Source organism: Spea bombifrons, chromosome 8 (assembly GCF_027358695.1).
Source record: "Spea bombifrons isolate aSpeBom1 chromosome 8, aSpeBom1.2.pri, whole genome shotgun sequence".
NCBI classification, from domain to species: domain Eukaryota; kingdom Metazoa; phylum Chordata; class Amphibia; order Anura; family Pelobatidae; genus Spea; species Spea bombifrons.
Window position 1 is genome coordinate 44325830 of NC_071094.1, and position 25861 is coordinate 44351690.

The 25861-nt window shown below is 42.6% G+C and overlaps 5 protein-coding genes across 5 annotated transcripts; all 5 read left to right on the top strand.

Moving 5' to 3' along the window:
• The first annotated feature begins 1863 nt into the window (after positions 1 to 1863).
• On the top strand, positions 1864 to 2805 carry LOC128503937 (olfactory receptor 146-like). The gene has a single exon (XM_053474132.1). It carries the CDS (start codon positions 1864 to 1866, stop codon positions 2803 to 2805), a length of 942 nt encoding a protein of 313 aa, XP_053330107.1.
• A 5373-nt stretch (positions 2806 to 8178) lies between these two features.
• On the top strand, positions 8179 to 13527 carry LOC128503938 (3-galactosyl-N-acetylglucosaminide 4-alpha-L-fucosyltransferase FUT3-like). The gene is made up of 2 exons (XM_053474133.1): positions 8179 to 8253; positions 12432 to 13527. Exon 2 carries the CDS (start codon positions 12439 to 12441, stop codon positions 13525 to 13527), a length of 1089 nt encoding a protein of 362 aa, XP_053330108.1. The 5' UTR covers positions 8179 to 8253; positions 12432 to 12438.
• LOC128503186 (3-galactosyl-N-acetylglucosaminide 4-alpha-L-fucosyltransferase FUT3-like) lies at positions 8196 to 18531 on the top strand. Its single transcript, XM_053473223.1, has 2 exons — positions 8196 to 8253; positions 17109 to 18531. The coding sequence occupies exon 2, from the start codon at positions 17116 to 17118 to the stop codon at positions 18214 to 18216; it is 1101 nt and encodes a 366-aa protein (XP_053329198.1). The 5' UTR covers positions 8196 to 8253; positions 17109 to 17115; the 3' UTR covers positions 18217 to 18531.
• Positions 8228 to 21136, top strand: LOC128503183 (3-galactosyl-N-acetylglucosaminide 4-alpha-L-fucosyltransferase FUT3-like). The gene is made up of 2 exons (XM_053473220.1): positions 8228 to 8253; positions 19695 to 21136. Exon 2 carries the CDS (start codon positions 19702 to 19704, stop codon positions 20809 to 20811), a length of 1110 nt encoding a protein of 369 aa, XP_053329195.1. The 5' UTR covers positions 8228 to 8253; positions 19695 to 19701; the 3' UTR covers positions 20812 to 21136.
• A 1378-nt stretch (positions 21137 to 22514) lies between these two features.
• Positions 22515 to 23951, top strand: LOC128503184 (3-galactosyl-N-acetylglucosaminide 4-alpha-L-fucosyltransferase FUT3-like). Its single transcript, XM_053473221.1, has one exon. The coding sequence runs from the start codon at positions 22537 to 22539 to the stop codon at positions 23644 to 23646; it is 1110 nt and encodes a 369-aa protein (XP_053329196.1). The 5' UTR covers positions 22515 to 22536; the 3' UTR covers positions 23647 to 23951.
• Positions 23952 to 25861: the final 1910 nt, after the last annotated feature.

Sequence of the window (25861 nt, forward strand, 5' to 3'; positions counted from 1 at the left end):
TCCAAACTTGTAAAGTGAATCACCGTTCAGTCCTTAACAACGAGAAAGAAAGGCGTTGTGATGGTTGCGGAATGCATTATGTGACCCCCGTGGTAGTAGCGCAGCAGCTAGAGTTCAAGGTGCACTAAAGGCAGGACGTAGCGAGAGGTAAGAGAGAAGGAGGAAGAGCTGCGCAAGCTACATTGATAGGAGAAGGAAAGAAGGACCAGAAGCTAGGGGACATGCATGGTGTTAGAGAGTGTGAATAAGTGTAAGGTGTCAGAGTGGGCGCTGGTGTGTTAGTGTATGGAGTTAGCGTGTGTGTGTGTACGTGTATGGCATGAGAAAGAGTGGATGTTAAAGCGAGGGTGTGTGTTAGTATGTGCATGTATTAGTTCTGCTGGAGAAATACTGCACCCAGGTACAGCTAACCCTAGGCTCACCCTTGTTGCGCATGCTGTCTGCCTAATGTGTCCTACTGGTTCATTACTGGGGCCAACATAAATAGCCTGAGTGGTGCCAGTCCATCCCTTATACCAGTAAGAAAAACAATTAACTGCCAAATGAACAAATATATTGCGTAGAATAATTAAACTAATAGAAGACATCATCACTTTGTACTAAGAACGTCCCGGAGCTCCTCTGCAAAAAATATCCATAGAGGCTGAAAACAGAACCAAAATTCACTGGTTTTTGTACTTTTTGACGCATGCTCCCGAACCACCTTAATTTCACCAAATGCCATCTCATTCCATCCAGATGGACAAGAGACAGATTTTGGCAACAATGTTACTGCTGCCAAGCGTCATGCTCTGGGATTTAATAACAGAAAGGTTAAATCGACCGTTATCCGACGAAAAAAACGAAGGAATACCTGATTATCGCCGTTGTTCTTCAGCTAATTGGAGAGCCCGGCCTTTGGGACGTCGCTTTCTCCGAGGAGCTTCTCCCAAATTGACCAGGATGAGGCTTTTAAAACCAAAACCTCAAGTGAACCATCATTCCGCCTTTAACAATGAGACGCCAAGCATTTTAAACAGCGTCGGTGACAAAGAAACAAAAAGAATAATCAGTATTTGTATTTGATTTTATTTTCATTCTTTGTCAGAAAAAAACTATTTTCATTTTTTTAGGCAAAATGTTTTACACGGCATGAAATAATTTATGGCTATTAAAATGACAGAATTCTGGGTTTATTGTCCTGCTTCTCTAATCAGCTGGAAACTAGGCACAAAAAGGTATTTTTGGTCAAACATTCTATTATTTTATCACTATTATTTAATATTATAACGAAATATTATATGATGAACTAATATTTTAAAATAATTACTTTGAGGATGAGGGTGACCGTCACAAAAAAAAAAAAAAAAAAGATTAGCGTTCCTGTGGAAATGAGGATTTTCTGCCTTTAGCATTATTTTGGAATTTAACCCCTTCTGATCTGAGGCCCTTGCTGCATTACTATGTATACCACCACCTACTGAGGCTTCATTTGCAGTTTATTTTGGAGGAGGCTTTTAAGAAAATTATTTCGTGTTAGGTATTATTTGGTAAGGCATATATGATCAAATAATGTCATTTTTTTATTATATGATGTAATGCACAGTCTGCCTTAAACTAAATATCTATCCATAGCTTGCTTTGTCCTGATTCTGATTATCTCCTAATTCTTTTTTATAGTAAATCAACAAAAGTTGGACTGGCCTCCCGCGAGGAATAATGCGACCCCCGGTATATCACATTGTGTATAACAGTATTAATTAACACCTTAAAGATATATATAAAAAACCTATAAAAACTGGATAAACGCACCAGAAATCTGTGCTGATCACCAGAACAGCATCTTTGGCTTATTGGTCTTCACAAATCAGCATTTGTGAAGATATGGGACACCCCAATGAGTCCTCGGTGACGTATTTTATTATTAAAGGGATATCGGACGCCCCCGAGCACCAGCTTCCGATCTTCCTCCTGGTTCTTCTCATCTGTCTCGTCACTCTTGGGGGCAACCTGACCATCCTGCTCCTCGTCTGTGTCGATCGCCGCCTGCACACCCCCATGTACTTCTTCCTGGGGAACTTGTCCACCCTGGATATGTTTTCCACCACGGTCACTCTACATCGGGTCCTCCTGAATTACATCACCGGCAACAAGACCATCTCCTTTCCCTCTTGCATGGCCCAAGTGTATTTCTTCTCGAGCTTTACCAGCGATGAGCTTCTGCTCCTGGCGGCCATGAGTTATGACAGATACGTCGCCGTCTGTATGCCCTTAAATTATCTGCTGGTCATGAATCAAAGGAGGTGTCTTCTTTTGGCCATCGTCTGTTGGGTTTTGGGATTATTGCATGTCATCCCATACGTAGTTTTACTATCGGGATTCTCCTGCTACCAATCTAATCTCATCGACCATTTCTACTGCGACCTCGTTCCCATCATGAAACTCTCGTGCAGCGACACTTCAGCTCTGGAGTTCTTAATTTATACAGACGGTCTGTTGCTCTTAAACCTCACGCCTTGCCTTCTCACCGTCGTCTCGTACGGGTTTATTATCGTCGCTGTATTGCGAATACGTTCGGACGTCGGGCACCGCAAAGCTTTCTACACGTGCTCCTCACACCTGGCGGTTGTCATGTCCCTCTACGTGACCCTCGGATGCCAATATCTGACGCCAGCGTCCGGAAACGCCGTGGTCTCTTACAAATTGTTCTCTCTCTTTAACACGGCTGCCGTCCCCATGTTGAACCCTCTGATTTATAGCTTAAGAAACAGGGAGGTGAAGTCCGCCTTAGGACAAAAGCTTAAATGCTTAAAAGCAGGCTGGTAAGAGGCATCAAGGCATTGTGTGATTAATTGAAGCAGGAAGGCAGGATATGATGTCATACCATCTTTGATACATCACAAGGAGGCCATGTTGGCGTCACGGTTGCCAATGGTTGACCAGCAGGGAAAAGATATTCCCTTATATATAATATTTCATTATTTATAGATATATTGGACGGTCAGGAATTGCTGGCAGGAAATACTATTTTATGAAAAATAATTAAAAAAAATATATATATTTTTTAATGTATTATTATAATAATAATAATAAAATAGAAAAAATAAATAGAAAAAAAAAGTTTGCAAGCTCGACAGAAGTAACGTCCGCGAGTGCGAGGGTATTAACCGCTTAACTGGAAAAAAACGAAGAAAAAACGAACACGAAGAATGTCCACGAATATTCGCCAGAAGAGAAGACGGGAACGGGCGAATATTCGCGGAATACGAAGATTCTTTTTTTTGCCGAAGACGAGCACAAAGACGAAGACGAATAGCCCCCTGGTGCCCAAATCTAATAATTTAGAGGGAAAACACACTAATTATATACATTAAAGTGAATATGATGGCTTAAGTGTCCATGTAGAGTCTGCATGATTATTCCTCCCCATTACATTATCAGGCAGCCTTTGTAACAGCAGGGGAGAGAAGGGTGAGAACTTCGGGAACGCTGATTCGATATTGATGGATTCTGCTGCAAGCTGCTGCCTAACTTTAGTTGTCAAACAAGAAAAACAATCTTTAGGATTAATTAATTTCGTTAGGCCGAAAGCTCTGGCACGGACGCTTCCTCCTTACGTAATTAATTTCTTTAAGCTTCCACCGCCTAAAAATAATAGCAAAGTAAACTGAAAAGTTTACCCAGAGCAGTTATTACGTGATTTCTCCCTACAGCACAGCGTTGGCTGAACTTTCTTAAAGACGCAATGGATACTGTATCAAAGTAAAAAATCCATAAATAAAATAAAAAAAATAATCCATAAAGCGAAATCAAGCTTTATGTGCAAATTAGAGTGAAATTACAAAAAAAGTTTCAAGTTGTGACCTAAAACCAGGGCAGCCCAGGTGGCCATTGCCCCCTTGCCCTACTTGCCTGCTTCCGGGACTGTCATGCTCGCTCTCCAGCTCCGAGTGAGGTAAGGGATGCAGGTAGGAGGCAGTATTTATAATCGACTTTATGTATGTAAGAATGAGAGTGTATGTATTAGTGTGCTTGTGTGTGAGCATGTATGTGTAAGGGTTTGTGTGTGATTATTCATGTGTAAAGGTTTGTGAGTGAGCATGAATATGTGTGGTTGTGTGAGAGCATGAATGTGTATGTGTGTGAGCATGAACGGGTGTGTGTGTGTGAAAGCATGAATGTGTAAGTGTGAGTGAACATGAAGATGTGTGTGAGTGAGCATGAATATGTGTGGTTGTGTGAAAGCATGAATGTGTATGTGTGTGAGAGCATGAATATGTATGTGTGTGTGAGCATGAATGTGTAAGTGTGTGAGCATGAATGTGTAAGTATGTGTGAAGGAGTTTGTGTTAGCATGAGTGTGCAAGTGTGTGTTGAGTAGGAGTACATGTAAGTTTGTGTAAGTGTGTATACATGTGTGTGCAAGTGCATATATAAGGGTGAAAAAGGGGCCCATAGGTTTTATTTGCCCACCAGGCCAGAAGATGCCACTCCTGTAATATGTAACAGATAAAATGTGGTGTGTTTAGATGAAGCGGGTCTAGCAGGTTTCTCTGGATCTGTGTATTTATATTTGTTGGATCCAAGTCTCTGTTAGGTGACTTCAAATATTATCTTTGTGACTTTATTGGATTGCAGAGTTTAGATGCTGAAAAAAGAATGGGGGGGCAACCGCAAGTTACCAGCCGAGAGCAAGGGGAGACCACGAGATAACAAACATCAAGCGCCATGCATTAAACATATTACTGTATACAGCGCTGGGGGTTATATTACTGTATACAGCGCTGGGGGTTATATTACTGTATACAGCGCTGGGGGTTATATTACTGTATACAGCGCTGGGGGTTATATTACTGTATACAGCGCTGGGGGTTATATTACTGTATACAGTGCTGGGGAATATATTACTGTATACAGCGCTGGGGGGTTATATTACTGTATACAGCGCTGGGGGTTATATTACTGTATACAGCGCTGGGGGTTATATTACTGTATACAGCGCTGGGGGTTATATTACTGTATACAGTGCTGGGGAATATATTACTGTATACAGCGCTGGGGGGTTATATTACTGTATACAGCGCTGGGGGTTATATTACTGTATACAGCGCTGGGGGTTATATTACTGTATACAGCGCTGAGGGTTATATTACTGTATACAGCGCTGGGGGTTATATTACTGTATACAGCGCTGGGGGGTTATATTACTGTATACAGCGCTGGTGGTTATATTACTGTATACAGCGCTGGGGGTTATATTACTGTATACAACGCTCGGGGTTATATTACTGTATACAGCGCTGGGGGTTATATTACTGTATACAGCGCTGGGGGTTATATTACTGTATACAACGCTGGGGGGTTATATTACTGTATACAGCGCTGGGGGTTATATTACTGTATACAACGCTGGGGGGTTATATTACTGTATACAGCGCTGGGGGTTATATTACTGTATACAACGCTGGGGGGTTATATTACTGTATACAGCGCTGGGGGTTATATTACTGTATACAGCGCTGGGGGTTATATTACTGTATACAGCGCTGGGGGTTATATTACTGTATACAGTGCTGGGGGGTTATATTACTGTATATAGCGCTGGGGGTTATATTACTGTATACAGCGCCGGGGGTTATATTACTGTATACAGCGCTGGGGGGGTTATATTACTGTATACAGCGCTGGGGGTATATTACTGTATACAGCGCGGGGAGGGTTATATTACTGTATACAGCGCTGGGGGGTTATATTACTGTATAAAGCGCTGGGGGTTATACTACTGTATACAGCGCTGGGGGTTATATTACTGTATACAGCGCTGGGGGTTATATTACTGTATACAGCGCTGGGAGGGTTATATTACTGTATACAGCGCTGGGGGTTATATTACTGTATACAGCACTGGGGGTTGTATTACTGTATACAGCACTGGGGGTTATATTACTGTATACAGCGCTGGGGGGGTTATATTACTGTATACAGCGATGGGGGTTATATTACTGTATACAGTGCTGGGGGTTATATTACTGTATACAGCGCTGGGGGGGTTATATTACTGTATACAGCACTGGGGGGTTATATTACTGTATACAGCGCTGGGGGTTATATTACTGTATACAGCGCTGGGGGGTTATATTACTGTATACAGCTCTGGGGGTTATATTACTGTATACAGCGCTGGGGGTTATATTACTGTATACAGCGCTGGGGGTTATATTACTGTATACAGCGCTGGGGGTTATATTACTGTATACAGCGCTGGGGGGTTATATTACTGTATACAGCACTGGGGGTTGTATTACTGTATACAGCACTGGGGGTTATATTATTGTATACAGCGCTGGGGGTTATATTACTGTATACAGTGCTGGGGGTTATATGACTGTATACAGCGCTGGGGGGGTTATATTACTGTATACAGCGATGGGGGTTATATTACTGTATACAGCGCTGGGGGGGTTATATTACTGTATACAGCGATGGGGGTTATATTACTGTATACAGCGCTGGGGGGGTTATATTACTGTATACAGCGATGGGGGTTATATTACTGTATACAGTGCTGGGGGTTATATTACTGTATACAGCGCTGGGGGGGTTATATTACTGTATACAGCGCTGGGGGTTATATTACTGTATACAGCGCTGGGGGTTATATTACTGTATACAGTGCTGGGGGTTATATGACTGTATACAGCGCTGGGGGGGTTATATTACTGTATACAGCGATGGGGGTTATATTACTGTATACAGCGCTGGGGGGGTTATATTACTGTATACAGCGATGGGGGTTATATTACTGTATACAGTGCTGGGGGTTATATTACTGTATACAGCGCTGGGGGGGTTATATTACTGTATACAGCACTGGGGGGTTATATTACTGTATACAGCGCTGGGGGTTATATTACTGTATACAGCGATGGGGGTTATATTACTGTATACAGTGCTGGGGGTTATATTACTGTATACAGCGCTGGGGGGGTTATATTACTGTATACAGCACTGGGGGGTTATATTACTGTATACAGCACTGGGGGGTTATATTACTGTATACAGTGCTGGGGGTTATATTACTGTATACAGCGCTGGGGGTTATATTACTGTATACAGCGCTGGGGGGTTATATTACTGTATACAGCGCTGGGGGTTATATTACTGTATACAGCACTGGGGGGTTATATTACTGTATACAGCACTGGGGGTTATATTACTGTATACAGCACTGGGGGGTTATATTACTGTATAAAGCACTGGGGGTTATATTACTGTATACAGTGCTGGGGGGTTATATTACTGTATACAGTGCTGGGGGTTATATTACTGTATACAGTGCTGGGGGGGTTATATTACTGTATACAGCGCTGGGGGGGTTATATTACTGTATACAGTGCTGGGGGTTATATTACTGTATACAGCGCTGGGGGGGTTATATTACTGTATAAAGCGCTGGGGGTTATATTACTGTATACAGTGCTGGGGGGTTATATTACTGTATACAGTGCTGGGGGTTATATTACTGTATACAGTGCTGGGGGGGTTATATTACTGTATACAGTGCTGGGGGTTTTGCTCAAATAGGAATTTTTTTTTGTTCAGTGGGACTTCCCTTTCACGATAGCGATGTAATGAGAGACTGTACAGCTGCAAGATCATTTGCTTTAGGCTTCTTTCCAACATTCTCGTATAAGCAGATCGGCCCCCAGCGGCCCCCGTATAGTCGGCCGTTTCTCCTGCCGTTAAAACTCAAACCTTAATCAGTCGTCGGTCTCGTCTATCCCATGCATCTTTAAATCCCCTCACTGTATTACTCTCTACCACCTCTTCTGGGAGCTGTTCCATGTATCTACCACCCTCTCAGTAAAGTTACCAAAACATCCTGCTAAAATTTTTTGTACAGCTTGTGATTTAACGAATAGACTTGTGGCATATCGCCACGGCCGTTCTCCACCTCCAAAATATACCTGCCTCTTTTTTTTAACCCTTTCCTCTATTTAAACTTTTTATTTTACAAATCCGAGTCGTTTTTAATTATTTTTTTTTTAATTTATTTAATTATATATATATATATATGTATATTTTCAAAAAAATATGTATTGAGTCATTACATTAACTTTCTGTCCCAATACTGAACAGGAAAACCCGGTATAGTTTAATGCAGATTAAGGCGGAGGTACGAGGTACGAATGGTTATACTGCAGCCAGAGGTAAGACAGAACCCTGGACGCTGGATGCCCTTTAAACAGACTCTGCGCCTCGAAGCTCTCGCAGGTAAGAGAACATTATCACGCAATTGCTTTATTGCTGCGTTTAGTAGATCCACCTAAAGGTGGTAGGGATTGCTGCAGCTGGGCAGTGGATGATGGGAATTTTAGTTCTGCAGCAGCTTGGATATTTTTTTTTTTATTGCGTGGCTCGTCATCATAGTCTGGCTGACAGTGATGAGCGTGGTCGTTTTCCATCACTGGAACCTCGTGGGTCTGAAAAAAAGGACAGGGACTGGGGATTGTGTCCATATTTTGGCGGGCAACAGGGGGGTGAGGATAGTGGGAATTGTAGTCCTACGGAAGCAAGACAGTCGCTGATAGCCCTTGGCGTCACCGCGTTGATGCATTATAAGGAGAAAGACGGGTAAGCAGGTAAAATTGTCTCTTTTTTGTTTGGTTGATTCCTTTTTATTTTTATTATTCCAATTAATTGTGGATTAATTAAAAAAATAATAATAATCCAAAATTAAAATTAATTAATAAAAAGATTTTTTTTTAAAAAATTGCTTATTTTAAGGGGAAAAACCTCAAATGATATAAGTAATGCATAGCCTTTATTAAAACACTTACCTCTTGTGTAAAATCCCCCCCCAACTCCTTCTAGATCGTAAGCTCCTGTGCCCAGCGCCCTCCTTACCTTTTCAATCAATCAATGAACGATATAGAAAACGACCAATAACCCTTTGCCTCCTGAAGTAGCGTCGTAATCTACTGCAGGAGGCGAAGGGTTAATTCCGAATGATGAAATCCCTGGGTGTTGCATGCAGGACAATTTTCGCAATAATTCTTTCATTTCACGCGCCAACCTCCGGCTAGCCAGTCTACTCGCCGCCACATCACGACATTTTTATTTTATTTTTTATCTCATTTTATGTAGATAAAAAAATAAAAAATAATAATAATTTCAAAAAAAATGCCGGCATGTTAGTAGATACTTGGAAAATCTGGGATTGACGCCCCAAAAAGTTTAAAAAAAAAAAAAAAAAAAATTATTTAATTTATATATAATATATATATATATAAAAAAACAAAGAGTTAATTTTTTTGGATAGTTTTAATCAATATGAATGTGTGTGAAGACGGGCACTGTATTTACATTTTTTTTTTAACCGTTTGCAATTTGGTGAGTTTTTGTAAAAGGAAATTTATGACATTATTATTATGAATCCGACATTAAAATATTGATATAAAAGTAGATTTTTTTTATTTTTTAGTTCTCGACAGTATTATTTTTTTTGTTTGTTTTCGGCAATACATATAAAATTTAATAGGCGAGCGGTTTCTCACGTAACACATTACATTTCCTCCTTGTACGTGTTTTCTTCCTACTCTCCATTATTATGTTGGTTTTTACATTAACCCCTTTACAACCTGGGTTATTTTGTACACGGTAATGTCTGGTTTTATCACATTTTGTTCCAATAAACCCCCTTTATCTGCAGCCCTGGAGCCGCCGTCGCTGTCAGTCATGTGATATTTTGGGTGACTTTTCCGGCTCAGACACCACACTGAGCTGATGCTTTATGGCAAAATAACATTAGCACGGCCCCTGACCGGACAGGCATATCCAGCGGACAGTCACATGGTACAAACTATCTGCTGCTGGTCAGGCCGTGAAGCACCGCATCCCAGAGAAATGATTCTGTAACTGTGTCGCTTTTCATACATGTAATGGGCGGGGACTCAAAAGAACCGAGGACCTTTGCGTCATTCCTTGCATCTGTTAAATCTACTCTGCTTATTGCCCAGCCTTGCCCTTGGCAATCATCACTCCTCGGCGGGAGAGGTCCACGTATCCTGCACACTATCATCATCTGACTGACATTTTTTCCCCCTCTCCCCCAAGTTTTCACAAACCCTAAAGCATTGCAGCCAATCAGCAAAGAGAGGATCCGGTGTAAGTGATCCGTAGGACATCTAGTTAGGATCCATTTAGTAAATTTATGGGTGAAAGCACGCATTTTAACTGTCGGGGCAGAGACGGTCGTCTGTCCCGGCCTGGATATAGGAGCCATCCCATGCATGTTTAATATCCTCCCTGTATTACCCTCTACCACCTTTGCTGGGAGGCTGTTCCACCTATCTATAACCCTCTCGGTAAAACACAACTTTCTTTCCCGATGGCGTTAACGGGGACTGGTCGGGGAGTGAGGTGCGCTCGCCGCTTCGCCCCGAGTCTCCTGGGCCTAACTACGAGGCTTCCTACACTTGAGACCAGTCGGGTCTCCCTCGTGTTTTTTGTTACAACCCATTTTTTCAGAATTTTTAGACGGAACCTACAGCAGCTTTTATGTGATTGCACTTTATTGTATAGAGCCTGTTTTTCCACTATATTATAAAGAAAAAAATAATAGTGTAGACGTATAGTCAGTCAATTTAACAGATAAAAATACTGTATGCACTCACAAGTGTACGTGATGCTTCAAAGTGAAAGAAAAAATCCTCTATGGACCCGTCTGTCCGCTTGAATATGTGGACAAAACACAACACCAAACAAACATGGGATGGTATCTTTCAGGGAGGGAGTACCATAAGGTGGTGGATGCACTTACTCTTATGTAGAGAGTGTTCAGCGTTGGATTCTCCAGAGGGTGGCTCCTGATCGATTCCTCCTTTACGTTTGTCTGCAGTCTCGTGTTGGTCCCAGAAAATATAGTGTTGATATCGGAATTTACCGTAAGTAGGTGGCCAACCAAGTAGTTAATTAACGGAAATTTATTTGAGGGCAAAGCCCTATACAAAAAATACCAAATGGACTACAAGTACATGATTTAAAAATAAATAAATAAATATCGCCACAATAAATAGATAAATATTTAAAAATCAGTCCGTTGAGTCCAAAGATAAAAGTAAATAAAAAATTAAAAACCAGTAATCAAAAATGGTAAAAGTACTGGAATAAAAAAGTCCTCTCTTTACGCGTTTCGCCTTCTGGGGCTTCCTCAGGAGTGATGTTTCTGTGTCTTTCGTCGTCTTTTTATTCATGGTTGGCGCCATCTTTTTTGTGTTCCTCCTCCTCCTCTGAGAGACGGTCTATTGCAGTACTACATCTTGCCAGCAGGGGTTCTTTATACTCCCTATGTTTTTCTTCTATGTTTTTTTTCCTCTAGTTGACTGTAAAATGAGCCTACATCTCCAGGAGCAGCAAAAAAGTGGTGACATAAAACTCCCACAACTCTCACCCAGCATCTAGTTGAATAGCGACCTCATCATAAAACTTGTCCTTCCTGCAATCACCTACCGAGACATGTTGGCCTGGCCAAGTGCAATATTTCTCTCCAGCAGTTTGCTTTAATAATCATCCCTTCATTTTCACACCTAGTTCAAAAGCTAGGACATTTACCAGAACAGCTAAAAAGCCTGGATAATTTCAGGAATGTTGGTAGCTATGCATTATACACATGGTGCCCGCTATTGCATGCCATTGTATTACATTAAAAAAGAAAACTCAAAGAGGCCATTGAAGCAGCAGGGAAGGGAGTAGGCAGTTTGGACTGTTTAGCTAGACTTAGAGGCAGAAAAAACACCTGGTAATCGGCAAAAAGCTTTCATTTAATTCTGTTCACCCCTCTGCTGGCAGAGTGGTTTGGCCCGCTCTCCTCCCCTTCACTCTGCTCGCTGCTTCTTCACAGACACAGAGTCCCCGCCTGGGCAGAGACACAGTTTGCAGGCTGCAGACAGAAGGTAGTTTTATTTCTAACATGTATTGCAGCCAGGGTTAGTTAATACTCCAGCTCCCATGACTCTCAGACAGTCTGGTATGGGAAAGTGAGTACAACTGGAGTGCCAAAGGTTAGTTTTTATTTTATTTGGGGGCTACAAGAAGTCTTCAGTCCTTTTTTGACATTTACCTCCAATCAGGAAACCCCTCTTCTGAACCAACAAAGGTAGCCAATGGGGATGAGGTAAGGAGGTATTAGGGTGGGAGAGGGTTAAGGTGGGGAGGATATTTTGCCCCACTGGAAAAAAAACGATGCAGACACTCATGCCTCTTCCCTGTGTAGGAATAGTTATTAATGGTACAAAAAGGCAAGAACGGAAGGTCTAGACCTCGTCTGCCCTGGTGTGATGTGATAGTAGAAAACAAAACGTAATGTATGATGGCTTTTGGGTACATTGTATTCCCCACTCATAAAACGATGTGCTTGAGTTGATATTTTACAGTTCCTTTTGTCTTAACAGTTTAACAATGGCTCTAGCACCATTCTGCTCTCGGACCGTGATCATTTTCCTTGCCGCCATCCTCATTGTGTTTGTAATTTCAATTGCCTGGAGGAGGAACATTCTTATCCCGCAAAACCTCGTGTGTCAACAATTCGGGGCCGTTGCAAAAACAGTAGATGGACAAAATGGAACAGGTTCCACACGGAATCAAGAGAAGGAGTTCCTTGTCCTAGTTTGGAACTGGCCTTTCGGAACCCACTTCCCTTTGGACACTTGCCTCCCTGTTCATGGTATTCCTGATTGTAGGTTGACAGCAGACAGGAATTTCTACAATGTAGCTGATGCTGTGGTCATGCACCATGCCGATATCATGTATGACAAAAAGTCATTGCCCCAGAATCCAAGGCCTCATCACCAGAGCTGGGTCTGGTTTAACATGGAGCCTCCGTTGATTATAAGAAACTTGCATTACCTAGATAACCTTTTCAACGTGACTATGACTTTCCGCCAGGATTCTGATATTGTAACTCCTTATGGTTGGATTCAAGCATTGAAGGAACCTCAAAACGTAACCATCCCACTCAAGACCAAGCTGGTGTCTTGGGTAGTTAGTCAGTGGTATCCTGGTGCTCCTCGTATAGCTTACTATAAGGAGCTTAAGGAACACATTCATATTGATGTCTACGGGAAAGGAAACATGAAGCTGAGCAGAGCCGACCTCCACAGCACTATCTCTCAGTACAAATTTTATTTGGCCTTTGAGAACTCCATCTATAAGGACTACATCACTGAGAAGTTATGGTCCAACGCATTTGGCTCCTGGGCTGTGCCAGTTGTGTTAGGAACATCTCGGAAGAACTATGAGCGTTTTGTTCCTGCAGAGGCCTTCATTCACGTAGACGATTTCTCCAGCCCCAAGGAACTGGCTGCCTACCTTCTTGAGTTGGACAAGGATGACGAGAAATACAGGAGATACTTTAACTGGAGAGCCCAGTACAAGGTTTGGAATGGGAAAGGGCTAGACACAGCCTACTGTGGAATCTGCAGGTACATGAAACAATCTCCATTTTACCAGACCATCCCAAGTATAGCCACGTGGTTTCTAGAACATTGAAGTTCTAACGCTCTCAAGGATGAAGATTTGGTCAAACCCACCAGCTCTGCTTCTACCTTAAGCCATTATTGCCGTCCTTGTACCGATAACGTCAGCTCGCGGGTGAATCCCTCGTTATGCTAAGACTCAGGTTGATGGAGAAACCGCATTTTGGAATTCCAACGCCCACAAACGTTCACGCTGAACACCCTTTTAACAAATGTATTTACCATGGAAAGAATTTTTGAGGTCACCTTAGTACTGGATCGTTAGAACGGGGTAGAATGCTTGCCAGCCTGACTTGTGTGTATGTCTAAAGTTCATTAATGGAGAAGAGCTTGAGGACAAACTAGGGTGGATGCTTTTTGGCGGGAATTTCAGGGGTGGAGTTGGGGGAAGATTATATAAGTGGCTGCTTTCCCGGGCTCAGGAACCATTTTTTGTGGTTAGCTTACCTGGTTGCGCGTCCCACCCTCCCTCCCTTTTTCTTTTGTTTGTAGGTTTGTGTCGTTTGTCACAGTCTGTGGGGCGGCAGCTTGCCAGGTATCCAGGGGGTTAATGTGGTGGTAAGTGAATGGCTGGTAACATCTGGTGGGAGGTGCTTGGCTGTCAGTGCTGGAACCTCAGGTCAGGGTGGGGGCATCTCGGTATGTCCCTTCCTTAAGTGGTATTTGGTTCTGGTACCTGGATTGCTTGGCAAGCTTGGGTGTTTATTGTAAATATTTACATGTTGGTGTTTGAGTCATTGTCCTTGTTAACGCACCGATGTTTATTGTTTCAGGTTTTGGCGTGACAATGACTCTAATAAATAAAATTGGCTGTGGCCTTTTCTCATCCATATTTATGGTGTGGTGTCATGACTGAGGTAGCGCCAATCCGACGCCCTCTTTTACCCCCCTTCCCACAATAAATACACAAACACAAAGTAAATAATATAATGCTTTATTATAGTCAACTATGGAAAAATAAGGCCACGGTGCAGTCCGCTTTACGCCTTCGACACCGTGATTCATAGTAAAATGAACTTTATTTGGAAACACCATATAACATAGTATATAATATAGCAATGCAGGTGCCGCACCACCCGACTTACTTATGACACGTGCAAGCCTTAAAACTAACAATTGTAAACCAAATATAAAGGCTACAAATCGTAACCCTAAATTGTAAACTACCGAACCGGCTGGCACAGGCGTAAAACCGTAAAAACGTAGAGACCACCGGCGTCCCCTGCACGGCAGCCATTGTCACGACTAGGATTCACCAAGGCACAAGCCCAAGGAGTGTCCTGCACTTAGGCCGAGGGCCTGTGCACCACGGGTCAAACCACACCTAAGGTGGTTAACCCTTGCGCTATGCCAGCTTGATAACCAACCACCAAGAAACAGAAAAAAGAGGGGTGGGAGGGAGGGAAAGCTTTCCTGGTCAATCGAAAAAGTGACCTAAACGGGGTGGGCTCCCGTATATATAGTGACCCCCACCCCTAAGCACAGTAAGATGATGCACACCTATCAATTGTCAGCTCAGGGCCGTCAATCAACATTGACCGACGGCCCCCCTAGCTGACTCAGCAAATTTACTAAAAAAAAACAGGAAAACGGGAGGGGGAGAGGGCTGCCTGTCGTCCCCTCAGTCATGCGCCCTTCTTGCTCCATGCTCTCGCCTGGGGCTTTCTTTATTGGGGGTTTTTTAATGGGGAGTTAAGCCTAGCCCGGAGAATCGAAGCTACAACAGTCATGTGATTTCATGCCTGGCGTTATTATAGTTAATTAAACCATGCAATAAAAGACAAAGAACCACGCCTTGTGATTATTTATGAGACTTGTGTATTTGTATTCAGGAGAACATTAAAAAACGAACACGAATGTTGTGTTTGAGTTGTTGAAACCGAATAAGGAAGAAATGAATATGGCGGCGGATAAACGTAGACGAGCCCCCAGCCGGAGACCAATAGAGTCGCTCCTACAGACCTTTAAATGCTTGTGCGCTCCTACCGATTTCCCTATTAACCCCTACTCTGCACAGGAACAGGCGAATATTCGTAGAATACAAAGATTTTTTGTTCCCGAAGACCGCGCCAGCTATTATTTATTCCAATTTAAGTTTTAAAATATTTGTTTTATATAATTTAGCTTTGTTGTTTTCATTTATTTTCCTTGCAATTTCTTACTTAGACGCAAAAACACTGGGCTCTAAATTTTACCACACGCCATCGTTGGATATGCTAATGGCATTAGACATGACATCACAAATGACATCATCTTGTCCATTGTACCTTTTAAAAGGCGCTTGGCGGTAAAAGGTGGCCTACTTATATTTCCTCTTAAAGTTTTATAACTCCGTGGAAGGTGAGCCGGTCGCACGTAGGGTTAAAATAACCATCGGGGCACACGGGACGATTACTCTAGGACCACAGAGTAGTAGAGGAGCCCCCAGAGGGACTGACGGTAATTTTATAATTTAAAAAGCTTAATTGTGAGAGACTCTGAATTTTAATTTGGAGTGGGTCGGCGCGGCTGAGAGTGCTCAGAGTGTCTGAAAGTGGTGAGTATGGAAAGGAGCGGTAATGTGAGTGTGCATCAGCCGGGCTGAGTGTGGTCTGTGTACTTAAGTGTTTTTTTGAGTTTGCATCAGTTTGGCTAAGGGTGATCAGAGTGAGTTTGTGTCGGTGGGTCTTGTGTTTATATGGTGGGATAAGCTCTTATGTTACAATTATATTCATATGAAATACTGTATTAAATATTTTTTGTGTTGGAAATATTTTTTTTAAGTGAAAGAATAACTTATACCCGTGCCTGGGAACTATCAGGGTTTTTGCCCCAGTCGCAGGGTGAAAGGGCAGATTCTCCGGGTCACACAGACTGGAGCTGACTCCTTCCTATGCCTCCCCTCTGTGATCATATATAAGACTCCCAATGGGTCCTTTTGTTCCCAGAATGTTACTGTTGATCTCCCTGCTTGAATGCAGGTGACTTAATTAAGTGTATCTTTAAATAATGACAGGTGAAAGTTCCCAGGCATGCCGATACCATAACAATTACCTGTGGAATGGTGGTGTTGACATATAATTAACCTACAGGAGGTACCCAATACCCTCCTATGTTTTACCCCCGTGACCCACATCCAGTGCTGGTGGGATGGAGGTTTGAAAGCAAAAGAATAACCTTGAGGGTATGGAGCCCACCTATCTCAGAAGATAAACCAGAAATATCCATACATACCCATACAGCACCTTAGTCAGCTTCCTAGATTACCTATATTTAGTGGAGTATTCTGGTCTAGGCCATCGAGGGTGGCAGTTTCAGGGGACGGCAGCCCTGTACTGAGAAACTAGGGGGACAAATAGCCATATTGGATGATCGGGCTTAACAGCGTGCTGCCCCTCCATAGACCGGCGCAGGCTCCAGGCTACATCGCAAAAAACATCCTCAAAATACAGTGCGCTGTGATATGACTTTGGCGCTCGACATACAAGATGGCGGCTGCAGTGGTCAGCGGTGGGTCAAAGCCAAAATACGTCACTGCTTATAGCGTATATCACTGTTTTATGTGTGTCTGTATTAATATATGAATAAATTCTGAAGTGTTTTCTTTCTCGACAGTTTAAATATGACTCAGACACAAACCTGCTCGCGGACGGTGATCTTCCTCCCCGCCATCTTCTTTATATTCCTCATCTCGTTTATTTTGAGGAGACACGACATTGTTCCAAATATGCTCCGGTGTCCACCACTTAAGGCCGATGAAAAAACAGCTTACCAAAAAAATGTGACAACTCAAAGTTTGAAGGTAGAGATGGAGAAGGAGCTTGTTGTCCTACTGTGGACTTGGCCCTATGGAATGCGATTCCCGCTGGACACTTGCCACTCAGTTTTCGATATTCCAGGGTGTAAGCTGACGGTAGACAGGAAAGCTTACAATGTAGCTGATGCTGTGGTCATGCATCATGTAGATATCATGTATGACAAAAAGTCATTGCCACAGCAACCAAGACCTCATCACCAACATTGGGTCTGGTTCAACTTGGAACCTCCATTGATTATAAGAAACTTGCATTTTCTAGATAATCTCTTCAACATGACCCTGACATTCCGGCAAGACTCTGACATCGCAAGCCCTTACGGTCGGCTTCAAGCCTCGAAAGAACCTCAAAATATTACCATTCCTACAAAGTCTAAGCTGGTTGCTTGGGTGGTTAGCAAATGGTACCCAGGTGCGCCTCGCGTACTTTATTATCAAGAGCTACAGAAACATCTTGCAATTGACATCTACGGGAAAGGATACATGACGTTGAGCAAAGCTGATCTGCACAGCACTATCTCTCAGTACAAATTTTATTTGTCCTTTGAGAATTCCATCTATAAGGACTACATCACTGAGAAGTTATGGTCCAACGCGTTGGGTTCCTGGGCTGTGCCAGTCGTGTTAGGAACATCTCGGAAGAACTATGAGCGTTTTGTTCCTCCAGAGGCCTTCATTCACGTAGACGATTTCTCCAGCCCCAAGGAACTGGCTGCCTACCTTCTCGAGTTGGACAAGGATGACGAGAAATACAGGAGATACTTTGAGTGGAGAACCCAATACCGCGTGTGGACAAGGGAAGGGTGGCCTAGTAGCTACTGCAAAGTCTGTAGAGCGTTGAGGCAGGCTCCTGTCTACCAGACCATCCCGAGTATAGCCAACTGGTTCCTAGAAGATGGGAAGTTCTAACATGAAAGATTTCTAAAATGTCACGATCTTTCAGGGCCATTGTTCTGAAAGTCATGTCAACCATAGATTATATTACTCAAAATACAAAAAAGTGAAGCGCGATATTCTAATTAAATATAAGTATTACACCTTCTGGTGAAGTGGTGCTGCAAAAACACAGGAACAAACTCCCCAAAATGTTTCAAATTAAATACAATCAAAAAAACCACACAAGTGTCTGCGCACCCAAATAATAAGTGAGTAAATTATATGTGCAACACAAAAATAATATGTACAAAGATACCCTTCCAGCGAGAGTTCCCACACACAGTGTCCAAATGGCTCGTATGTAAAAGGAAGAGAAAAAAGAAAGAAAAAAAATTATGGTGTAGTATATCAAAGTAGGCCTTAAGCTATTAAGCAGATCAGACCCTTACAATTTAAAGGGCATGAATATTATATATATATTCAGGCTTTTTCTTTTTTTCATAAATTAATATTCAGATTTTGGGGGGTCGTCTTATAATCAGGGTCGTCTTATAATCAAGCAAATACAGTATTTGACACCTATGAGATATACAATGATCGGTGCACTACATTATGCTTTTTTAAATCAATAAAATGGTAGAATCTTTCCATAGCTCATTCCACCTGAGTGAAGCGTTTTTTAAATTCTCCTCTTACGCATGTAAACAAGACTTCAGAAGGGATGCTTCTCCTTCTACCGACTTCCGCCTCACCTTTCCTAGCCGCGCTCCTGATGCTAGGCGTTCCCACCATAGCCGCTCGCTCTTCGCTCAGTCTATACATAGGTCTAGTAAGAATATTCATTCAAGCAATGGTCGCACTGCGATACAGTTACGCGGCTGGTCTAGATTGTAAGGAATATGATGGCGCCATATAAATCAAGAAATACTAACAAAATATAAAGCCTTATCCGTGTTACATATCTCTTGGAGCAGAAGAGCCATGTAACTGTTTTTTGATGACATCATGGAAATTATGAGAACCGGCCCTTTGGAAGGCCTGTTGTCTTTCTTCGTGGAGAGGTAGCGAGAACATATCTGTCTAGAGAAATAGACTCCATGGAACCCAAACAATGCAACATGTCGGAGAAATACATTGGGATTGGGACGTTCCACCCTGCTGTATCACACAAACGTCTAAACATCACAAAATGTTGTTGTCATACCCTGTTTGTTGACGTAATGCCTAACCGTCGGTGATCTACAAATCTCATTATCTTTGATGAAGGTAACACACACAGTTGTGCTCACCTTGGTGGGGTGAAAGCAGGGAATGGGGGCAAACCCGAGATTAGAAAACCTCAAACTAAAGGTATTGGCTGAATAGAAAAGGTTTGTCAGAAGAAGCTATACGACCTGGTATCTTAAAAACTGAAAAAAAAGAATTTTTAAAATGATTGTTTCTTCTTTTGTTTCGCCATGAATGTGTATTATTGCTTTGAATAAATGCTAAACTTCCTTCTTTCTCAACAGTTTAAAAATGACTCAGACTCCGCCCCACTTTCGGACGATAATCTTCTTCCTTCCTGTCATCTTCCTCGTGTTCCTCATTTCTTTCACTTGGAGGAGAAGTGACATCATTCCAAATATCCTTCATTGTCCGCAAGCCCAGGCCACTCGAGAAACTGGCGACCAACAAAATACGACAACTGCAGTAACATTGAAAGAGGAGAAGGAGGAGAAGGAGCTGGTCGTCCTGCTTTGGACCTGGCCTTTTGGAACACATTTCCCGCTGGACACGTGCCAAAAAGTTCACGGTATTCCTGGGTGTAAGCTGACGGTAGACAGAAATGTTTACAATACAGCTGATGCTGTGGTCATGCATCATGTAGATATCATGTATGACAAAAAATCATTGCCCCAGCAACAAAGGCCTCATCACCAACATTGGGTCTGGTTCAACATGGAGCCTCCGTTGATTATAAGAAACTTGCATTTCCTCCATAACCTTTTCAACATGACTATGACTTTCCGCCAGGATTCCGATATCTACAGACCTTATGGGAGGATTCAAGCCCTGAAAGAGCCTCAAAACCTCACCATTCCGGCCAAGTCCAAGCTGGTGTCTTGGGTAGTTAGTCAGTGGTACCCAGGTGCTCCTCGTATAGCTTACTATGAGGAGCTTAAGAAACACATCCCTATCGATGTCTACGGAAAAAGAAATATGAAGCTGAGTCGGGATGACTTCTACAGCACTATCTCCCAGTACAAATTTTATTTGGCCTTTGAGAATTCCATCTATAAGGACTACATCACTGAGAAGTTATGGTCCAACGCATTTGGCTCCTGGGCTGTGCCAGTTGTGTTAGGAACATCTCGGAAGAACTATGAGCGTTTTGTTCCTGCGGAGGCCTTCATTCACGTAGACGATTTCTCCAGCCCCAAGGAGCTGGCTGCCTACCTTCTTGAGTTGGACAAGGATGACGAGAAATACATGAGATACTTTAACTGGAGAGCCCAGTACCGCGTGTGGATGGAAAACGGGTGGGATAGCAGCTACTGCAAAGTCTGTAGAGCATTGAGGCAGGCTCCTGTCTACCAGACCATCCCGAGTATAGCCAACTGGTTCCTAGACAACTGGAAGTTCTAGTACTCAGCCTTAGAGATTTCTAAAATGTAATGATGACCTTTAGTTCATGATATTAACCTCCATGTCTGAGGAACTTGGAGGCTACAAGGGTTCATTTTAAATACCCTTTTCGTCAGTCGTCAACATTTGTAAGGGCATGATGATTTTATAACTCAAATATTAATGAAAAATATGTCCTTTCTTATCCTTATCATGTTACTAAATGATGTACGTTTTGTAAACACAATAAAATGTTAGATGTCTGGAGGCTGCTTTATCAAAAGCAATGCTAGTGCGAAACGCGTCAACGGGCCTTCGGCCTGAAATATATTTTGGATATATTTTCTATTTTAATCTATTTTATTTTACGATTTTAATACGGATCCGAATAAAAGGAACATTTGTTTTTAACTTTATTCAACTGACCGAGCCTCAGGTTTGTAAGTACCCCGCTGTTTATGTGTGTCTTTGACTGTATATCAGGGGAGCTGAAGTCAACAGCAAAAAGGTCTATGACACGGTACTGAAGATGGCCTTTTATTCGACCAGCTGCTTATTCGCTGAAGTTAGTTTCCTATTCAAAGCAGAAAATATTTTGTATTATAAATCAATATCGCGGTAATAATTTTTGCACAAAAATTCAAATAAAAAGGTGGCACACGGGGCAAGAATTCATATCAGGTTTGATTAAGAACAGGTTGGGGTTCTTTACATTTGGGCTCATGAGAGGGACGCGCTTGGAAGGGGGGTCATGGTAGACTAAAAAACGGAAGCACCGGGAAGGTGCCGACTCCCCCTTGGATGATTTGCCACCAGGAATTGCCCTCCCCCACCCCCATTGAGGTATATATACCACATATTTACCATATATACCACATATTTACATATAGGTATAGACACACATACACATATACATACACAAACACTTATATACTCATGTATACATATATATGCAAACATACCCATATAAACACATAACAAATTCCCTCACTGTATTAGTCTCAAACCTCTTCTGCTGTGATGCTGCTCCACGTATCTACTACCCTCTCGGCAAGTAAAAAAATAGGGATCCCAAATTCCATTTAAAGTGATCTCTGCTGTAGCAAGTGGAAACCTAAGTTCCCTATTGAGAAGTTTTTGGGATGTAACGCCAGCGGTTATAAAGAAACGCCGCATTTCACGTCTTCAGACAAGCAAACAGTGTCTCTGCCCAGGCAGGGACTCCGTGTCTGTGAAGGATCAGCTGCCAGAGTGAAGAGGAGGAGACCACCTACAGGGAGAGGAAGAAAGCAGACTAAACCACTCTGACAGCAGAGGGGTGTATAGAATTAAATAAAAGCTTTTCTTGCTGCACTCCCCCGACTACAAGGTGTTTTCTCTGCTCTCTATGTCTAGTATAACCTACATTAGAACAGAGAGCTGCTCCAGTGGGCCTCTTTGAATTTCGGGGGGGGGGGAAGTGCCGTTTTAACCCCTCCCCCCCCCCCCAGATGACCTTCATCAATATTCTCTTAGGGGATTTTATAACTTAAATATCAATGTATAAAATAGTTTTATTTCCTGATTAGTAAACACGATAGAATGTTAGAAGGCTTGCGGGAGATGTTGTTTAGCTCGTTTGCTTTGTGTAGTAAATTCTGCTTTAGTTGATATCTGTTAAATGGAAAACATGTTCTTTCCTTACGTTGCAGTGTTTCTGTATTATAATTTGGAGTAAAAGCTTCTTTCTTTCTCAACAGTTTACAAATGGCTCAGTCACCATCCAACTCTCGGACGATAATCTTCTTCCTTCCCGTCATCTTCCTCGTTTTCCTCATTTCATTCACTTGGAGGAGAAGCGACATCATTCCAAATATCCTTCATTGTCCGCAAGCCCAGGCCACTCAAGAAACAGGCGACCAACAAAATATGACAACTGCAGTAACATTGAAAGAAGAGAAGGAGGAGAAGGAGCTTGTCGTCCTGCTTTGGACCTGGCCTTTTGGAACACATTTCCCGCTGGACACGTGCCAAAAAGTTCACGGCATTCCTGGGTGTAAGCTGACGGTAGACAGAAATGTTTACAATACAGCTGATGCTGTGGTCATGCACCATTTTGATATTATGTATGACAAAAAGTCATTGCCCCAGCAACCAAGGCCTCATCACCAACATTGGGTCTGGTTCAACATGGAGCCTCCGTTGATTATAAGAAACTTGCATTTCCTCGATAACCTTTTCAACATGACTATGACTTTCCGCCAGGATTCCGATATCTACAGACCTTATGGGAGGATTCAAGCCCTGAAAGAGCCTCAAAACCTCACCATTCCGGCCAAGTCCAAGCTGGTGTCTTGGGTAGTTAGTAAATGGTACCCAGGTGCTCCTCGTATAGCTTACTATGAGGAGCTTAAGAAACACATCCCTATCGACGTCTATGGGAGAGGAAACATGAAGCTGAGCCAGGAGGACTTTCATAGTACTGTTTCCCAGTACAAGTTTTATTTGGCCTTTGAGAATTCCATCTATAAGGACTACATCACTGAGAAGTTATGGTCCAACGCATTGGGTTCCTGGGCTGTGCCAGTTGTGTTAGGAACATCTCGGAAGAACTATGAGCGTTTTGTTCCTGCGGAGGCCTTCATTCACGTAGACGATTTCTCCAGCCCCAAGGAACTGGCTGCCTACCTTCTTGAGTTGGACAAGGATGACGAGAAATACAGGAGATACTTCAACTGGAGAGCCCAGTACCGCGTGTGGATGGAAAACGGGTGGGATAGCAGCTACTGCAAAGTCTGTAGAGCATTGAGGCAGGCTCCTGTCTACCAGACCATCCCGAGTATAGCCAAATGGTTCCTAGACGACTGGAAGTTCTAGTACTCAGCCTTAGAGAGCTCTATAATATTATGATGACATTAGACTTTAGTTTGATGATCGTAACCTCCATGTCCAAAGAGGTTGTTAGAGATTTAAAATTTAAGGGGGGGGATTTTCAGTTTTACTATCCGTTGGCATAGAGAAGTCTGAGGAACTCGGTTGTTGTCTTCTCATGTACAACCCAGATTTTAAAGACCTCTTGGACCTGTCATTGACATTTTATTGGGTAATGGGTATATTCATTTATAATTCAAATTTTTATGAAAAAGATTCTTTCTTTTCCTCATCCGGTTGCAAATTTTTTTATTTTTGGAGACGATCTACTTTAAAATAAAACAAAATCTGGTCATCGCAGATTCCTCTACATTCCTTAATGACTGACATGTGCAAATGGGCCAAAAACTATTCTTGGCCCGCTCGTTTTCCGGGCAACGATTTTGGTTCCCTGCCCAATTCAGTGGCATTTTTAATTTGGGATTTAAATTTGTTGCCTGGTGCCCACATTCATTCTCATTCGCTCTCACTCTCTAAGACACTCATACTCTCATTCTCGTTCACTCTCTCTTTCACGCTCTCTAAATATTTCCCTACCTTCTCTGCTGACCACTTAAGGTTCTCCCCACCATTTCAGATCCCAAAAGTACAGAAGGATAACTTTAGCAGCCTGCGGGATCATTGGCTACTGTTATCATGATATATATATAATTATTGCTTGGGGGTGGCAGAGACGGAAATGTGGACACAACTCCTCGTGTTCCCGTGGCCGTTTCTTCAACAACCCACGCCTCGTTATGAGCGTTGCCATGTGAGTCGGTTCTGAGCCTCTGTTGATGGTGGAACGAGTTACATTTCCCAGATGATCTCATAAATCTAATAAACCCCATGACCCTGCCATGACCCTGATATTAGCCCAGCAATGACAACATCATAGCATCTTCGAGAAACTGTCCTTTGGAATTCTGAAACACAGCGCTGGTTCCCAACCATAACCTACGCTCGATGTGCGACTTTGTGTTATTTCATGATAGAAACAGAGGCTTGAGGACGGAAAGCCGGATACATTAAAGAAAACAATCATTCCGATTCACAGCCGATAGACCACCGTAAACACACGCGGACCGATAGTTTAAAGTCCTCTCACTTTTTATTGTCAGCGGGTGCTCTTTGGAATAACAATTTAACTCTTAAATTATAGCTTTGGACTGGAAGTTTAACAATCTCATTGCACAATAACATACACATTAACACCAAGGTGCCGTACAAGCAGCATGACGCAACATAGGCTGTCAACTAAACTCATTAACAGGTAGCGTTTGTTCTGCTCTAATTATATCATAATTGTTAACCTAAAGTGGCAAATGTCAACAACATCAGACCCATGGACTTGTCTGTGTGTGTGAATTAGGCATGCGCATTTGGATTCATAAGAATTAAAATTTTAATAAAATTTGGCAATTTCATTAATTCCTACGACTGTCCCCAGTGAAACAAACAAAGCAGGAAGCTTTGAATTTTCCTTTGAACTTCAGTTGTTGCTCTCTCTCATTCACTCACTCCTCATTCACTTGCTCATTGTCATCTTCTTCACCTTCTTCTTTATGTTTTCTGCTGCTTTCACTCTTTCTTTCTTCTAAGGTGATCTACTTGTCCTGGTGATCCGCTGCATTACCCTGGCCTCCTAGAGCTCTTCTGCATCGGGGTGGAGCCTCGGCACGCACTGCAGAGACAAACTCTCCCCCAATTGGTCGTTGTCCCCATGGTTGCGCGCTGAGGCTCTGCCCTGATGCGGAAGTGCTCCCGTTGGCCGGAATAATATAGACGGATCCGCAGAGAGAGAGAGAAATGTTTTGAGTTCTCCATGGATCTCTGAATGGAATACAGCCCTCCCGATTGCATCAGAAGGGTAGGAGACCAAATTTGTTGTCCAAAAATGAATAAACCAAAAAATCTCATGAAAAAATGTGTCTGAATTGTTTTTGGTCCAATGTGTATATAATGTCACTGGTCCATCAGCAAAGACCTCGAGTGCAGCAATGGATGAGCTCGGTGGCATTGACTCTAACGTGCAGTTCATGAAGAGTGGCCCCATCGGTTGATCGGTCCTTATTTTAAAGCATGACAAGAACATCAAGGCAAGGACTGCCCTTCATTCAATACAAAGTGTATTCAATCAACAAGAATGGTGACTCCATCAGAACTATTTTCATTAGAGCCA

Coding starts and splice junctions, on each gene's coding strand:
- LOC128503937 (XM_053474132.1), top strand. CDS start 1,864: ATGGGACACCCCAATGAGTCCTCGGTGACGTATTTTATTATTAAAGGG.
- LOC128503938 (XM_053474133.1), top strand. CDS start 12,439: ATGGCTCTAGCACCATTCTGCTCTCGGACCGTGATCATTTTCCTTGCC.
- LOC128503186 (XM_053473223.1), top strand. CDS start 17,116: ATGACTCAGACACAAACCTGCTCGCGGACGGTGATCTTCCTCCCCGCC.
- LOC128503183 (XM_053473220.1), top strand. CDS start 19,702: ATGACTCAGACTCCGCCCCACTTTCGGACGATAATCTTCTTCCTTCCT.
- LOC128503184 (XM_053473221.1), top strand. CDS start 22,537: ATGGCTCAGTCACCATCCAACTCTCGGACGATAATCTTCTTCCTTCCC.